This window comes from Stylophora pistillata, chromosome 7 (assembly GCF_964205215.1).
Source record: "Stylophora pistillata chromosome 7, jaStyPist1.2, whole genome shotgun sequence".
NCBI lineage: Eukaryota > Metazoa > Cnidaria > Anthozoa > Scleractinia > Pocilloporidae > Stylophora > Stylophora pistillata.
In genome coordinates, this window is record NC_142525.1 from 11,808,170 (window position 1) to 11,826,682 (window position 18,513).

The 18,513-nt window shown below is 37.5% G+C and overlaps 3 protein-coding genes across 3 annotated transcripts; 1 reads left to right on the forward strand and 2 right to left on the reverse strand.

The window, feature by feature from the left end:
* Nucleotides 1-1,097: 1,097 nt before the first annotated feature.
* LOC111347547 (RYamide receptor-like) lies at nt 1,098-2,165 on the reverse strand. The gene has a single exon (XM_022954777.2). The coding sequence runs from the start codon at nt 2,127-2,129 to the stop codon at nt 1,098-1,100; it is 1,032 nt and encodes a 343-aa protein (XP_022810512.2). The 5' UTR covers nt 2,130-2,165.
* A 10,757-nt stretch (nt 2,166-12,922) lies between these two features.
* On the forward strand, nt 12,923-15,073 carry LOC148726631 (uncharacterized). The gene is made up of 3 exons (XM_088727885.1): nt 12,923-13,211; nt 13,311-13,526; nt 13,727-15,073. The coding sequence occupies exons 1-3, from the start codon at nt 13,044-13,046 to the stop codon at nt 14,234-14,236; spliced, it is 894 nt and encodes a 297-aa protein (XP_088584011.1). The 5' UTR covers nt 12,923-13,043; the 3' UTR covers nt 14,237-15,073.
* LOC148726632 (uncharacterized) lies at nt 14,549-18,510 on the reverse strand. The gene is made up of 8 exons (XM_088727755.1): nt 18,428-18,510; nt 18,112-18,234; nt 17,007-17,926; nt 16,569-16,654; nt 16,189-16,296; nt 15,780-15,976; nt 15,286-15,354; nt 14,549-15,073 (listed from the first exon to the last, which is right to left on the reverse strand). The coding sequence occupies exons 1-8, from the start codon at nt 18,490-18,492 to the stop codon at nt 14,725-14,727; spliced, it is 1,917 nt and encodes a 638-aa protein (XP_088583881.1). The 5' UTR covers nt 18,493-18,510; the 3' UTR covers nt 14,549-14,724.
* Nucleotides 18,511-18,513: the final 3 nt, after the last annotated feature.

Consider the following 18,513-nt stretch of genomic DNA (forward strand, 5'->3'; position numbering starts at 1 on the left):
GTCTTCGTATTCGATTATTGACATGTAGAACGAAAACGCCAGTTCGTAAAGATATCTCCTCTGGTCATCGCCAAAACCATTTTTAAGTCGAGTTTGTTATGTTCTTACATGGGCAGTTCCAAATCAACAAGGTATGGGAAAATGCGGGCCGAGACTCTCGTTTCAGTAAAGTGGTTAGGTTACGAGGCAAGATTCAAAATGGTGGCGTTCAAATTCTTTAGGACAGATGAATAGTATGAAGGAGTTTTTTTTTAAAGGCCACGTTACCCTTTGGAATCTCAAACCTCGGACAGCGTTATAATGACATAAACGCTTTCTAATTTGCGGAGATGGAAATTATACAACGTCCTTAGATCATACTTCTCCTTTAGCTTGTAAGCCACCAATTCATGTGCTAGACCCATTTTCCTGACTCGTGTCCATAGATATCTAATGATGGCCACTTAGAAATACATTCATAATCAACAAACAATATTTGGCTCTCATTTGAAAACCATAAAAATAACTTTTCACAGCATAAGACAAGATTCAGCGTGCTTATACTTATTATTGATAAGTTGGATTGTAAGGAAAAGTTGCATTTGAGTGTCGAATGTAATTGGCTCCGCTATTACGAATATTCAAGGAGTTAAATCTCGATTTTTATATCTTGACACGCGTCAAAGGTCACCTGAATGGCCCTGAAAGTGTTTTCAATTCCTCACTGAATTCTTTATCGCTTGAAGAAATTATAATATAAAAAGAAAGTGCTTTACTCGTGGTAAATATTTTGTACGTGCTATTGAGGCGTCTTGTTGCCACTAGGAAAGAATTAAAAGGAGTTTATCTAGTTCTACCTTTGCAATGATGAGCCGAACAAACCATAAAATGATTCAGTCCAACTTATTTCTTAATTTTTTCTGTGTAGTTGGGCGAGATAACTTTCACAATTTCTCTCTCCACCCTTGAATATAAGTGGAAACAAAGAAACAACTTGGTGCATGTATAATATCTACAGGTTACGTCTGTATTAAATCTAATGTTTGCTGTTTACGAGGACTCAGCAAATCTCTTTATGAGAAGCATCTCGAATATTTCTTGATCCTTTTTCTTTGTTTTCAAGTGATGTTGTTGACGCTTGATCCTGACCGTAATCGGCCTCTGAGATTAGAAGATAAGGTTTGAATTTTTTGAGCAGAAAAACTGGCCTTTTTATCGACTCGCAAGAGATTCTTCAAGGCGGACCAGAAGTCGCTTTTGAAAAACGTGTAGAGCAGGGGGTTGGCGAAAGAAGTAATGTGTCGAATGATCATAAATCCCTCTAAGACATTGAACAATACTGGGACTCCCATAGCAATATAGTACATGGTAAAGTAAGCGAGCGAGCAGCATGTAAATAGAATCGCCATGCTTAAAAAAACAAAAATACACTTCCGGTCACTGTTGTTTTTCTTCTGGTTCCGTGACATGTCATTTTGAGCCATCGATGGTCGCTGCCTATTATTTATCACTCTGAACATGGCTACGAATGCGTAAATCATAAATATGTGCGGGATGAGGAACACTGCAACAATGCAAACTGCAGTATGGATGGTCTGCCAACGCTGAGATGCTTTAGTATCTTGCCAAACAAGAGGAATGACAGCAAAAACCGTAGAAATGATCCAAACCCCGAGCACAATTTTCAAAACCAAACTCTTAGTCACCGCATAGTGTTTTAGTGGACTGACAGTTGCTAAGTACTTGAGAGCAGTAATAACGAGTATGTGATAAGCACCTGAAACAGCCAGTAATGTATGTGAGGCGTATATCCCATAGTGCAATTCTTTTGGCAAAATTGCAAAACTATAAACGATGAAGTATGGGATGGCGATAGCGCCAGTACAAAAGTCACAAACTGCCAGACTAAGAAGCACATAGTTTGAAGAAGTGCGGAGACGGGGACACCGGTAAAACAAGACAAACACGAGTCCATTTGCCAGAACTATTGCTATGGCAACTGGAAGAAGTTTGCTCAAGGCCTTGACTCCATCGTCGGAGTGTTGCTGAGGAAACTTTGAGGTTGCATTGGTGTCATTCATGCTTACTTCCATTGAGACGACGAATGAATACGAAAACACTGAAAGAGGGCAAAAATGAAACAATTCCATCACAATTCTAGAAATATTAGGTCATTCTTTGAAATATCAGCGTTATAATGTTAAAAAGGTGTTCTTTTACTTCGCAGAATTGAAAATTACTGATTTCCAGGGCATACATACTCCACTGGAATAAATCGACTTTCTTTTTTTTCCTAATATCCGCTACTTCAGGTAATGTGGTTTTAATTATCGTTGTGGTGTATCCGATATCAACAGCCGAATCTTGATCAAACTTAGTAGTAGCTGAGAAAAAATCTAAAGTATCTAATGACATCAAATAACCAAAATTAGTCCTTTACCTTTCCGGCTTCAGAACTGATTAAGGCGTTTCTACCCCTTGGGAAGTTTCTATTACAGTCCGTTCTTATTGTTGGAGGTTGCTTAAAAGTTGTTTTGAAAATCAAAATATCCGACAGAGAAGAAACAAGTGAAACTTGCAAATTGAAAACTCGACTTAAGTGCTGGAGGACAGAGATATTTTCATTTTTATAAACTTTCATATAAGATAACAAGTTATGTGTAACGCCAATTCCATTGAAACAAATTTTAGGCGCATAACCATTTCCTTACAGTAAAGAGATGTAGTTAGTGGAACAGGTTATTTACCAAGACTTTTGGCGCCATTATTTCATAATCCCTTCCTTCATTTCTTAGAGATTGTTTTTCACCGAGACACTAGTTGAGATTCAAACTGGGGACTTGTTCTTACTTGCTTCAGAATTTATACAATCAACGTACCTTACAACCCACTATGTAATAAAGAACTCAGATCCACAGCAGTTCAAGAAAAAAAAAAGAGCTTCGACTTCCTCAACTTCAATGAAAAGTCAATATTCAATCTGAGTGAGAAATATGTTAAGATGGCTTGTCATACAGACGACCAATCGTCGAGAAGATACTAAATTTACTAACCTATTCAAAATTCAGCTGAAGCCTTTTTTTTTAACTATTTCAGAAGGCAGACAGAAGGAAAATCAACGAGTGTCTTCATTGGAACATAAAGGAATAATAGTGTAATGACGAGACTGTTAATCCTAGAGGTATGTTATGTGATTGAGCTCAGCTAGGACCTTCCTGTTGTCTAGAAAAGCATGAAGTAAAATAGGTTCTTTTTTTCCAAAGTTATATTTATTATTTTTCATCGTGACGTTTGTGTTTAAACAGTCTGTTGGGGTTGAATAGACCAGTCTAAATTACAGGGGAAATGAATGGTGACAGCTTTTAATAAAATATTCTCCCAAGAGTGTAAAGAATGCAAGTGAATGATCCAGGATCCTGAGAGTAAAATTATATTAGGAAAAAATAAGGTTTGTCGTTATACAGCTTAGAGCTTCCTGTTACAAATGCTAGAGATCTGTTAATTAAATCTGTTGGCTGGTATTGCAAAAGGTAGAGTTGACACACTTTAAGCTGACTGTATTGACAGTCTCTTAGTTAATACCAAGATAAAAATGACACGTCTGAAAATTAAAATTTATCCATATGTCGCCTCAAAGAATGAATGAGGCTATGGGAATAGTAAGATAAGATTTAAAAATTTTCAACCTTCTGGACCTATCTTGATCGAAGATTCTGCAAAATACTAAAAAAACTGACTAGCTTCCAGAGAGCCTCAATATCTTCAAAGTATTATTTGAACCATTTTTTTACGATTTAAAGAGACGCTTACTGTTTTCTTTTGTGGAACATTTTCATTTGGCCTCTTGCACCGGAGTAACAGTAATTATGACATAACTTAGACTCAACGTTCGCTCTGATTGGTCAAAAAATCTATTGTTTAGTTGCCTGTGTACCATAGAAAACTAAACCATCGTCCCGTCCTGCGAAATGGCGGCATAAGGGGCGAATTCCCAGATTTGAATTTTTTTAAAGGCCTTTGGGTAGTAGGAAACGAAGAGGACACTTTGAACGTCAAAAACAACGACAGAGATTTTATTTTTTAACAAATCAAATTTTATATGTAGAATGAAACTTAAATGACTGATTGCTCCGTTTAAGCCTTTATTTTTCGCTGCGCGATCAGAGTGAAAGAACCTCTCGATTCGAATTCCCCAAACTGCTCCCAGAGAAGGAAAAAGTTGATAAGTTCCACGCACGCGATATCAAATTCTGACAAAATATCACTAATGACGAAGGAAAAGAACAGTACTCGCAGATGATATTTACACTACGTTTTAGGGAAAATGGTGTTTCAATTTAACTTTTTGTCTTCTTAAGAGCATTACAACAGTTGTTTTCTGTTTATTTTAAGCTGGTCCCGTCGACCTCAACAGTTAATGTTTTAAAGAAGACACTCGCCGCATTTCCTCGTCTACCTCCTCAAATGGCTAAGTAATTCTTTGTTTAATTTTGAGCTTGGAAGTAAATTTTTTCTTCTCAGCGATTGGTCGGCTGCATACTACATCATCTTGTCGTGTACCTGACTTAGATCAAGTATTGACATTTCTTTTAAATTGAAGGAACTCGAAGCCTTTTTTCCTGAATCGCCGTGCATCTAAGTTTTTTAATTGCATGGTAAATCGTTGGGCAAATGATCTGCTTTTAAGCTTTGAACATGAAATGATCATCACGCGATTAAGAGCAAGTTCGTAGATTGAATTTTGATCAGGAACATCGTTTTCTTTTTTGTTAAAAAAGAGTATGTTTCAATTAAGAAGGTAATCTATACATAACTGGGAAGAAAAACTCGGTAGGTAGCTTGATTTAATCGCTACAGTTTTCTACTTTAAGGGTATGATTCCGTACCTAAAATTAATTCAATAATAAGTCATGTTTCATGACATCTAAGACAAAATGAAACTATCTCTGTAATGGAGATCGTATTGCAATTTTCCTTCTCTACACGACATTTTGATTCGCAGAAAAACCTACTTTCAACCTACACGATTAATAGCTGACGCTTTTCCCCAAATGTTCACATATTTTCTCAGTTTTCGTTAAGTTTGATCAAAAATTTGGATGTTAAAATTTTTCCACCCATATTATATCTGAGGTAGTAAGTGAATGTTGTGGAAGAAAAACAGGAAGACAATTTATTTCAAAGGAAACCATAATTTTCATCTCCGCGAGTCAAAAGTACATCCAGAAATTTGACAGTGAGATTTTAAGGAGTAACCTAGGTATTATGTCGGATTGTGATAAATAAATTACTGTTTACCTGTGACGTATTAAGCCTTGCTCCTTTTTAATTTTTACATTTGCTTTTGAAATTGTGGCTTCCATAATTGAATTTTAGCTCTTTTAGACAAATGCAAATGTTGCGAATTGGAATTCCAAATTATTTCCTAGAGCAAGTTTCCATAACCCCGTTTTTAATTTATATTAGTCGAGGAAATACCCACCATTTTTTAACTCTACCTCGGTGAATAAAATGTTTAAGAGTAGAGATAATCAGCATGTTGTATGAAAGTGCTGCCCTATTAACTTAGCCTGGCAATTGGAGTTTTTCTTTACTCATTTATTGTTGATTTTCAATGTGACCATTCAACAGGTGGCTTGGAAAAATAAATAAATGAGGTCTAGAAGACCTTAAAAAAAGCTAGCTGTTGATATTGGGGATTTTTTTCGTGGTTGACATTTGATTATTGCCCATTTTTTCGGTTAACGGTTAATTCCTTTGAGATCCGCTTTGGACGCTGGGAAAAAGAAATACATTCTTTACGTTACGTTTCAGTGCGTACACTTACGTCATCAATATGCACGATGAGAATGCGAAGCAGGATTTTGCAACATATTCTAAAACTTTACTAGCTATGTGAGAGACTTGTGTAAAAGTTCGTGGATGACTCTGTAGGCAAGATGGCATTTGAAATTCGGCAACTTTTCCAAAAATTAGGATTTATTTTGAATTATATTAACCGCCTCCCGGTTAGCTCAATGGAGAGAGCGCTGGACTGTTGTGCGAGAGGTCGAGGGTTCAAGGAGGAGACGTTAACTCCCCACGCACGAGATTAATGTGTGATGCATGTCCTCCCCTGGGGTGGGATGGGTGGGATTTATTGGGTAGACTACTCGCATGGTTCGCATATGTTCCGTTCTAGTCCTACTCTACTGCGGTAATGCAGTGAAAATGGTTAGAAAAGAGGTTATGGATGCTCTATACATAAATGTTAAATGAATAATATGGTTGAAGATTCGTATTTGCGTCAATTGTGTAAAAAGGAAGCTTTTTCAATTCAGTTGAATCTTCAACAACAAACTTTTTCAACACTAGTTTTTTCAAATTTTACCCTTTACGGTTTCAAAACGCTCGACAGCCTTCCCCCGCCCCCCAAAAAAATAGAGATAAAAAAAAAAATAATAAAATAAAAAGAATACGAAACGTTAGTAGCCAATAAGATATAACCCTGTAGCTAATGCTACCCGGTCAAAATGAAACTAGCGTTTCAAGTGGGTTCACAGTGTCCTGTTTATGAACGAAAGGAATGAAGTAGAGAAATACTAGCCTATAATTTCCTCTTTTGATATAAAAATAATCTGATTATGATAACAATACGAATAGTAAGGCTCTAATCGTATGTTAGAAGAACTTAGAGATTTCATTAGATATGCCATTAGTGCGTTTCATGTGCCCCACCGTATTTTCATTAGATTTTCCATTAGGGATTTTCGTTTACTTCGTCAGTAATTTAATATCAACCACGATCGCTTGCTGTGTGCTTGTCTAATTAGAGAATTTTTATCTGATTTATCTTGCGATTTAAGGGACAAATGAGAAAGAAACTTGTCAGGTATTTCGATACCTGATATTTCGATAGAAAATGATCGATATTTCGATAGAAATATGAAAATGATCGATATTTCGATAGAAATACCTGACAAATTAGAAATACACAATTTTTAAGCCTTGTTTCTGGTGGACCTCGCCATGCCGCGCCATTCGGTCTACCCTGGCTGAGATCATGTCAAACTTTTCAAAAGACTTCGTCTGCTTTTAATCTCAATCAACAAAGAAGAGATATCATTAGAGCTATATGAAATGCAAGTTTCCAATTAGAAGGACCCTAAGGCATTAGAGGTTTTGGAGAACATTTAATTGACTCCCTTAATTTGGTAAACAAATTTCATGTCCGGTCATATGTGCTCAAACTTATGGATTTGAAAGAGATTGGTAAAACTGGAATACCAGTATAGCAGCAAAGCGACATCTTGATTCGTAGAGGAAACAGGTTTGTTATGTTCTACCCATGATGTTCTACACACTCGTAGCCAACAATATATATCTCTTCGACTTATCGTAAGGAAAATGCTGATGCGCTCAACTATATCAACCAAGAAGCAAATAGCCACTGACCTCAACATCGAAGATAGAACAGAACGCGTCTCAACTAAACAAGAATTTATTACATTAAAAGATCACAAGGAAAACTTCCCTAACAAACCCACATGCCGATTGATCAACCCCGCGAAGAATGACCTCGGGAAAGTAAGCAAGCGCCTCCTCGATAATATAAACAACCGCATCCTTCAGCAAACTTCCTTGAGCCAGTGGAAAAACTCTATGGACGTCATTAAATGGTTCGACAGCATCCCCGACAAGCATAAGCACTCGTTCACTGTCTTCGATATCGACAACTTTTACCCCTCGATCACGGAAACCCTTCTCCTGGATGCCATCAACTACGCCAAAACCTTCACCACGATCACCGACTAAGACATCAACGTCATCATGCACTGTCGTAAATTCCTCCTCTTAAACCACCACACCGCCTGGAAAAAGAAAACAAATGACAACATGTTCGACGTCACAATGGGGAGCTACGACGGTGCCGAACTATGCGAACTCGTAGGTCTTTTCATCCTCGACACCCTCAGCAAAAAAACAGGTAACACAAATATCGGCCTCTACAGAGACGACGGCCTAGCCTTACTAAAGAACGCATCAGGCCCGGAGGCGGACCGCTTTAGGTAAACAACATCAGCCCATTTCAAACAGTACGGCCTTTCAATCTCCATAAACTCCAACTTAAAAACAGGCAACTTCCTCGAAGTCTCAGTAAACCTAACGAAAGGAACATTCTGCCCCTACAGAAAACCCAACAACGATCCCCTCTACGTCCATGCTAAATCCTGCCATCCCCCTTCTATCATCAAGCACCTTCCACAGTCTATTAACTGGCGTATCTGTGACCTCTCCTGTAACGAAGATGTCTTCAACAAGGCCAAGCCCACATACGAAAACGCCCTGAAATCAAGTGGATATAACACCCATCTCTCCTACTTCAAGCCAGCCACACCTTCACCCCCTAGCTCCCGTGACTGCTCAGAAAGAAGAAGACAGATAATCTAGTTCAACCCTCCCTTCAGCAAAAACGTCCAAACTAACGTCGGTAAAACTTTCCTTACACTTGTTCAGAAGCATTTCCCCACCTCTCCCAAATACCACAAAATCTTTAACAAAAACACCATCAAAGTCAGCTACAGTTGTATGGACAACATGGATTCTATTATCAGGAGGCACAATCAGAAAATCCTGAGTCCCCCCTCGACCAGCCAAGACCGCAAGAGCAACTGCAGAGTAAAACAAGCCTGCCCCTTACAGAACAACTGCCTCGCTTCCTCCTTAATTTACAAGGCTAAAGTAACCACAGACAAAGACCAAACGGGCAAAAACTACATCGGCCTAACAGAAAATTCTTTTAAACAAAGATACACGCAGCATTCCCTCTCATTCCGAAACAAAGCCTACGCTATCAGCACCGAACTATCCAAATAGATTTGAGAACTTAAGAGCACCCAACTCTCCCTACTCCATTCATTGGTCGACAATCCCCAAAGCTGCAGCTTACAAAGGAAATTCAAGAACATGCAAACTCTGCCTTGCCAAAAAATTCCTCATTATCACCGCGGACAAATCCACTTCATTAAACAAACGATCAGAACTCATTTCCAAGTGCCGCCATGAAAACAAGTTCTACTTGCGAAACCAATAGCAACAGTCCTTTTGTCTTCTTAATTACTTCCTATTACTTTAACCATAATTTCTATTTATTCATTGACTTTATAGCACGGTATGTTTTCCACCGATAATAAAAACCGTCTGTCGATCGCAGCGCAAGCTGCGTGAAACTCAGAGTAACGGTGAAACGATCTTCCTGTCATTAATTTATAACCGCTATATATATATATATATATATATATATATATATATATAAAATATATATATAAAATATATATAAAAATATATATATATAAAATATATAAATAATAATATATAAAATAATATATATAAAATATATATATATATATATATAATATATATATAATATATATAAAAATATATATATATATATATATATATATATATATATGTATATAGTAGCAAATGGACTACTCAAGTTACGCACATATGGATTTTAATACAGCCTGTTTCGTAGACCAACAAAAGTTGATCCACTCATCAGTTAAACTCCATACACACTGGGGCGTCACGATGCCTCAGTGTGTATGGAGTTTAACTGATGAGTTGATCAACTTTTGTTGGTCTACGAAACAGGCTGTATTAAAATCCATATGTGCGTAACTTGAGTAGTTCATTTGCTACTGTAATCGCTCCTTCATTGTCGAGCACTGTCATGGATCCTACGTTGCCTATTTCGCTTATATATGTATATATATATATATATGCGAGTATATGTATATATATATATATATGCGAGCATATGTATATATATATGCGATTATATATATATATATATATATATATATATATGCGAGTATATTGTAGTACACGAGGACGGACAACTTCGACCTAAGAAAGACATATACTCAAACAAAACTTCTAAGAAAGTCTAATACAAACGTTTCGGTCCGAGACCTTCATCAGTTGTTATACAATGACTTGCAAATTCCTTAAATAGTATATAAGGAACCGCTTCCTTAACATTTTCAGTGGATTCGACAATTTTTCCATTTCTTTTTATTGTCATAATTTTTCGCGTAGTAATTGCTGTTTTTGTTTATATGTGTCATCACGCCCTATATAAATCTATTTAAGTAATTTATAAGTCATTGTATTACAACTGATGAAGGGCTCGGACCGAAACGTTTTTATTAAATTTTCTTAAACTTTTTATTTGAGTATATGTCTTTCTTAGCTCGAAGTTGTCCGTGCTCGTGTACTACAATATTTTTCCTATTATTTATCGAGGTTTGGACTGTGAATCCTTTTGGATCCTTCTGGCGCGGCGTCACTGTTGGCTCGAGGCCTTTTAACTTGTTATATTTAACAATTATTCCACTCGCGCTTGTTGGATATGACATGATAGATAGCCAACGAGGCGCGTAGCGCCGAGTTGACTATAATCATCTCATATCCAACAAGCGCGAGTGGAATAATTGTTTTATTAAAAACGCCCCCAAGAAATTATTATTTTGTAAGAAGAAACTGGATTTTTTAGCTCCCTTTTGATTTTAAGCTGACGCGTACGCTTACCATATTTGTAGATTATGGTATATTGGCTGATATACCATAATGGCTAAGCCAATAAAAAGTCTTGAATTGCATTATCCAATGATCCAGTTTTTAATATTAAAAACTAGATCATTGGATAATGCAATTCGAGACTTTTTATTGGCTTAGCCATTATGGTATATCAGCCAATATACCATAATCTACAAATATGGCAAGCGTACGTGTCAGCTTAAACTTAAAAGGGAGCTAAAAATTTAATAAAATTTAATAACTTAATTTAACGTTTTTAATAAAACAATTATTCCACTCGCGGTTGTTGGATATGAGATGATTATAGCCAAGTCGGCGCTACGCGCCTTGTTGGCTATCTATCATCTCATATCCAACGCGCGTTTGTGGAATAATAGTTAAATATATATATATATGCATTATATATGCATTATATATATATATATATATATATATATATATATATATATGCGAGTAGGAAGAACTAAAATTTCTGCGGTTGTAAGACGAACAGTAAGAACATACAAAGAGACATACAAAGCTAATCAAAAGCCTGTGTACGAAGTGATTCAGTTGGACTCAATTCGCGCAAAGGTTTTTGATTATTGTTTTTTATATCGTCAAAAGCTTGAAGAAAATCTTTTTAGAGTAATGCAATATTCGCTTAAGCTATTCTTGCATCTCCGGGTGACAAAACCTGAGTAAAAAAGATCAAATCCCTTGAAATTGTTTTAAACTATGCATAAAATCTGGCAAGAGTAAGCAATAGCACATTAGAAGAGTTTGGATGGGAATGAAACCTCAGCAAACCAACAGCAGAGAAATCAAGGCGTAAGGTATTTCCCTTTAGGCTGCACGTTGGCATAGCCTTACCAAGGACCTTTATGGGTGGGTCATGATCGTAAGTCTTTACATGCATTTCTCATTGAAAAATGTTGGATACAACACCGAGAAGCTTTGAAAAGGTCATTCTTTCCTGAAATAAATTAAAAATTTAAAAGCTTACAAGTTATTCTCTTTTAAGATATGGATGATTTGAGTCTACTGTGTAGAACATGCCTGCATTAATGCAGTTTTGTCGCGACAAATCAGTGTCTGATTTAGAAAAACTTTAAAGAGGTTTTTGAGTATTTAATTCAAGAAATTTTGTAACATCTTTGCAGAATCAATGCAGATTTTAGCTGTATTTAGGGTGAAATTGCATTCCAATTTTCAAGTCCAGTCAAGCTCGTCCTCTTTTTCGTTACCTTGTATACCTAAGTTAGCTTTAACCTTTAATGTGGGCGCGGAGACTACCCCCTCCCTCCCACTTCGGTGCTCCGTCCAACTGTTCTTCAATCGTCCTATTGTGCAAGAAACAAGTGTATTTTTGGATCCAATTCAGCATATCGAAAATAGGAAGCATGAAAAAATGTAGTTTGCTTTTATTTTGCTGATCCTGGATGCATGCAGGGCACTTGTCATAATAAATAGAGTTACTCATCATCTCGCTGGTAGAGCAATGAATTGATTCCAGTTCTGGGTGCGTGGTTTAGTTGGACAGCGGTTCCCTATATTAGCGTGCGCGAAAGCGAGGCTTTCGGGCATACTTCCCTGAAGATTACAAGACTTGCTAAGTGAATTATAGGCATGGCCGTCGAAAATACTGGATCATTTCCAAAATCAGCGTTCTTATCAGCCAAAGGGAAAGAGAAATTATTAGGCGGTAATTCTTAAGTGATTTTACAAAAGATAGGCCGAAAGAATGGCTTTCGTACCGGAAAGGAACTACCAAAGATGAATGTGCTTGATCGACAGCTTCGAAACCCGTATTAGCTCGAAGGTGAGTTCATGATTTTTTTTTCGAATTTTGCCATTTTTACCCTGATGACAAATTATTTCAAAATCTTAATGTCTGCGTACCTTTTCTTTTAAACAGGATTACATCAAGAACGAATGAGAAGACGATTTTAGTGAAAAGTGGCAGCACTTAGCTTGGCATGTAAACATGTGAAAGAGCGAACAAAACAACTATTACCACCTACCGCAGCTGTCAAAAGCACTGGTCTTCCTGATCGTCCAGAATGGTCATCACTGGTACATGGGGGAGACAACTCCCTGTTTGTAGCAGGCAAAACGTTGTCTACTATTTCATCGAAAGGAAAGCTCAAGATGGCGAAACAAATGAAGATTATAAGAATGTAGACAATAAAGCATTTCTCTTATTTAGACATGGACACGTGCAAAAAGTCGAACTAGCGTCTGACAATGATAGAACACGCTTTCGTTTTGAATGTCTGTCCAATAGCTTCCGGTTTTAGTCGCATTCCCTCTTCTCATCGAGACTTCACAAAGCATTCAGGCTCAAAATGATTGTTGCATAAAGTTTAGTGTTTGCTTAAAGGATCCCTTCCAACCACAATACCCTGCGCGCCTCTATTATTGTTTTGATGCCAGCAGCGTGATTCGCAAACGGCGTGACGTGACGAAAGGTCAAGAGATCGACGTCAATTGCGACAAAAATGGAAGAAACAGACCACGAGACAAGCAGGAATATCGATGTTGAAGGTCCATCGACACCCGTAAATGTGTACGGTTCGCCTGTGGCACCACGCGGCCGAGGAAACGAGGAATCCATCGTATCAACATCTCACGTTGTCCCTTTGCCTTTGGCGATCGTGAATCGAGTGGTAAGCTCAATACTACATTTTCTGCGGGATAGTACAAGACCAGAAATGCTTTCTTGAAATTCATCGATTTACAATAGCAAGTATTTTCTCCTGTCCCAGACCTGTTCCTGTAAGAATTCATGTAGCCGCAAAAAGACGGCTAAAACTCCTGGCTGTCCATGCCAAAATGCGTCGATAAAATGCTCCAGCAGCTGCACGTGTGGAACTAAGAGAACGGCGTGCAAGAACAAGACGGTCGAAGTTGTGGTGAATAGAAACCCCAGTGCTTTTTCTCGTCATCAAGAGCAAGCCGCTACTGCACAAAGGGAAATACAAGTAAGTTTAGTTCTAAGATATGTGTCCACGCCATCGTTGCCTTCGGTGGTTACATTTCCCAACAAAGCAATCACACATTCAATGTAAACTCGGCAACTTTAAAATCGAATTTGTTTCAAAATAACCCGAAATTTTTTTCTCGATGAAAGCATGCTACTGTCTTTCAAGTTCACTCCATCATTTTTCATTCTCTCCACAAGGAATTTATTAAAACCCTGGCTACGGATGAAAAAGACCACATCCTTCTAAGAGTTCTCAGCCAAGGCAAGGGAAGTCTGGATTATGCGAAAAACATCCGAGCAGAAATCAGCGACTCTGCAGCACACTCTGCTGATCCTGATCCTGGTCCTGATCGAGATGATGTTCCTGAATGGTGTGATTGTTCAGTTTGTAGACCAATGCCTCTAGATTTGGAGAATGTTTGTTGTAGAAAGAGAACTTGTGCCACTTCATACGCCATGTTTCAAAACATCTGCCTTGACCGGGAAGTATTGACGCTAGCTATCCGGGCTAGGTTCGACATACTGGCCGAAGAACCGGATTATTCTTCAAATTCCTTTAGAAAGGCAGCCTACAGACAGTACTGTTTATGGAAATATGGGAAACTGGGAAAGGGAAACCGACGTGTTTTGCCTTCATGCGTTGTTCTCACAATAAGGAGATTCTATCCTGCTCCAGATGGCATTTATATGGGATATAGGCAATCCTAGTTGCTGAATAAGCATTTTGTTATTTATTGTTCTTGATGAACTGTTGTAATTTTGCGAAAATTTTTGCAAAGTGTACCACATTGGTAAGCTACTAGTAATTGTTACTCCTCTCGTTCAAATATCTGATGAAATTTTTTTGAGTGTTGGTTTGGGAAAAACGATTTCCCCTTTCTCTTACCCGAGTTTATGAATGAGAGTTGTTAGACAAAGGCCAACTATGATTTATAAAAATTCTGATTATAGCTTCGAAAAACGGACGGGTTTTTGAGAAAATTTTCGATCTATGTTTACACATTTATCAGCAATTATGAGTTGGCCAAGGATAAAAACATTTTATTAGAGCTTATATATTGTAGTAAAAAAACTCCTGTTTTTGAAAGTTCCTCAACCATTTTTAAACTAATTGTAAGAACATTCAAAAGTTCATAAAGCAATGATTAATCATCCTCCCACTTCTTCATCATGACAATTGTCACCATGTGGGTTTACTAAGATTTCTGTTTCTGCTGTTTGAATCTTGACAATCTTGCAGCGACCAAATCTCCAGTAGTTGGTGACTCCCTCATGGCTATGGTTGGGGCAAGGTGCTGTGGATTTGTTGGAGACACAGTTACATGTCTTGCTGCAGTTTCCAGATCCTCGGCTCTCTTACACAATATTTCTGCAAATAGTGCTGGCCAGTAGCTATAGCTCTTGTCCTCTTTCACTGCTTCTGCTCTCCAGTTTCCAGACCGCTTCGAGTACAATTTCTTGAATTTTCCACTGATTGTCTTCCGGAAAAGATGGAAGTTGTGATCCAGCACAGCCAACAAACACCTTCCGGTGAAGACTTCATATCTAAGAATAGATAAAATCATTCATTCTCTAATTAGCAGGTTCTTAAATGAGGCAGTGTATGGCAATTTTTTTTTCTTTTCTTTTTTTTTTTTTTTGTGCTATCTCAAATTAACCTCGAAATAATTATGTTGTCAAGTAAAAGGGGGGGGGGGTATTAACAAACATTAAAAAAAAATTGAAATATATGTGCATGAATAATGATTGCTACTTACGAAAATGCAATTCGTTTGGAAGCATATTTCAGGCACATAGAGTTAAAGTTCTCCAGTTTACTTGTGTGCCTAGAGGAGTGAAAACAAGCAAAACAACCATTTATCAACCTTTCCAATACCAGGAGTGCCCCAAATCAAAAGTTATAATTTCCAAAATTTTAAAATTTAGAAGGGAAAGATTATAAAACGTGAAGGATTAAATTAACAAATGTTGTAATGTTTGGATAATTTTGCAACAAACCCTGAGTGAGAATTTCTCATGGTAGGTTACATATGTCAAATATCTTGTTACTGTTTTCAACGAACAGCAATTGCTACTCTGCAAGTCTGAATGTAAAATAAAGTTTCTGGTATGGCATGGTAGGCTTTGATGATTCCAACTTCATTCTTGTAATCTGATAATTGAACATCTATTTTTTGATACAACTCATTCATAATGGTAACTAGGGACAAATGTATGTTGTGTGTTCTGCATCCAGACAGGAAGAACATACCTAAATCTCACATAGTGTTGTAGAGACTTCAACCATTCAGCGTCAAATACTATTTTCCGCAACTCCTCTGCTGCTTTTGAGTCTTTAGCTAAAATCTCCTTTCCCTCTTCTACATCAGTCAACTGTCCATGGGAGCACTCACCATTCTCCCACTCGTGCTCTCCACAGACATGGTGGATTACTCCGATCCACATTTCCTGCAACAATATTACCAATTTAATTCACTACTTGCCTGTAAATAACTGTCATCTGAAGCACAGTTGGATGACACTGCAACTGTTGCTTGCCAGTCGTTTACTGTTAGAACACACTTCTCAGAAAAACCCATTTTTACGTAAAATTGTGTTACATTTATGACTACCTAACAATGTGTACATGCATAGCAGCCTACTGATTATGATAGACCTACCTTTAGTTTACTCAAATCCCCATCACAGGTTTCAGTGCAGTGCCAAAAGTGGTTTCTTATTGGCTCGATCCACTGTGCCAAAGCTTCACACCCCTTTATTTTTGAGGCCTATGGAAGAAATGATTTTACTTCAGGTGGCCTGTAAATCAGAAACCTACTTTGGTATCTGAATTAGGATCCAGATTGAGATTAAGTTATACAGTAGGATTCATAGTCCAAGAAAGATACCTACACATTTGTGTTGTCTCAATATCATTTTGAGGGCCTTCTCCTTGCTTGAAATGCAGTAGAATTAATGCCTTACCAATAGGAGGCGCAGCACCCACCCTGAAGTCACACCTTTGCAAATCTATATCCAATACCTAAAAAATTATACTTACAGCAGACACCTTTGCTGTCAGCTTGACAGATTTGTGCCACACATCTAGCGAATGAAAAAAGTGCTCCAGCACTTCACAATTCTGACCTGTCAGAAAGCACATACATTAAGATTACAGTGAATAATAATAGAAGAGAATGAAATTTGAATCACTATATATAACATAATTGAAATTCAACTGTGAATGCAAACCCGATATTTTTCAACTCTATGGAAAGAATTGGATGAAAAAAATTGAAAAAAGCTGAGAGATGAACAACAAATAGAAAGCAACAACAACAAATAAAACATCAATGAAAAGAAACCATCACATGTTCAACTGGCATAAACAGAAAAAAAAAAATTCTTCATGAATTTTAGCCTATGTTTTGAAGGAGGTAACAAAGCACGTGGGGCCAAGTATAGAAAATCAAATTGAAAAAATTTACTAAAACATTACTTTTTAGTTCTCTGACCATCTTCATTATAACACTAGATGCATCAGTCACCAACTCCTGAAGATTTAATATTCCCACCATTCTCTCAAGGATCCTCTTGCAGCCCATCTTTTCCATGAGTGAAGAGGTGCCACTTGCCTCTCTCTTGTCCACTACCTCAACATCAACAATTAAATCCAGGAAGTGGTCCATCATGGTGTACAAACAATACTTTGCACTAAAACCAGGGGAGTCCATTCGCCCATCACCACAAAGAACCAAATGGTCCTTTTCAAATAGATTCCAAATTTTTCCTTTCATTTCAACCCATAGTTCCTTGATGCTTGGAACAACATAAAATGTCTGAATACGATGGAAAGTCGTTGATGAGATGAAATTCATGTTCAAAGAAGATGCAAAGAGGCTGATTTTTTCAAAGTTATTTCCAGTAATCAATGTTGCTGCTGCCAAGAGAGTTGATGAAACAAACACTTTCTGCCCACCTTTGATTGAAAGAACTTTGGATGAGTGCCAGACACAACGATGGCCATTTTTGCACTGGTATATAACTGTCAACACACCAGCTTCAAGCTTTTGCTCCACAACTTCATTTTTTTCTCCACAACTTTTCTTCCCACATGGAACCTCAAACAATGGCAAAATTTTCTCCACATCCACCATCACTCGTGCACCTTCATACAGGGCTTGATATTTTAATGATGAACTTTTGCCCTTCATAAGTTCCTTAAAATCCTTCTGAATAGTTTCCTGTAACATTTTCTTGTGTTCTTGACAAGTACGAGATACCATTTCTGGTAGAACATCAGAACAGGTATTTACAGGTTCTTCTTGATGCCCTCGAACCACTGACTTTCCTTCAGCAATAGGGCATGATTCAATAGCTGTCAGAGTTGCACTTTCATCTACTGAATGCTCATAGGAGCTACAATGCAATAAATTAGTTGAAATCATCAAAATTAATATTATTTCAAATTCTTGCGGCATATGGGCAGTTTTACATTTGACTGCCAAAATAATCTTCCTTAATCTTATACCTCAGGATTTCACCTTACAATCCCTAGAATAAGTACAAGATGTTTCTTTTTCATCAATTTGATATTTACTGACCTGAAAGACAGAGGCTGATACAGGTCATCTTCTTCACGTTCACCTTCACTGGACAGGGCATCAGAAGATTCATAATCAGACAAAGAACTGTCAATGGACTCATCACTTGAAACAGGACCAGAACTAGGAACAAAGGACAAAACAATGAAAGCTTAAATATTGTTTGTTATTGACATTAGAAATAATCATGAGGGACATCTTGAACATGAAAAGATGTTGTGTTCAATGCACTCAACAGTGGAGGATCAAGATATATAACCAAAACATGATCCTAAATTTGCAGTAAAGTTAAATCAATTAATACACATGTACATACCCCATACTATCATCCACAAAAGGATCTCCTCTGAGACTCCCAAATTCAGGATTGAGGGTAGCCATAGCCTGCGCAAGTGACACTGC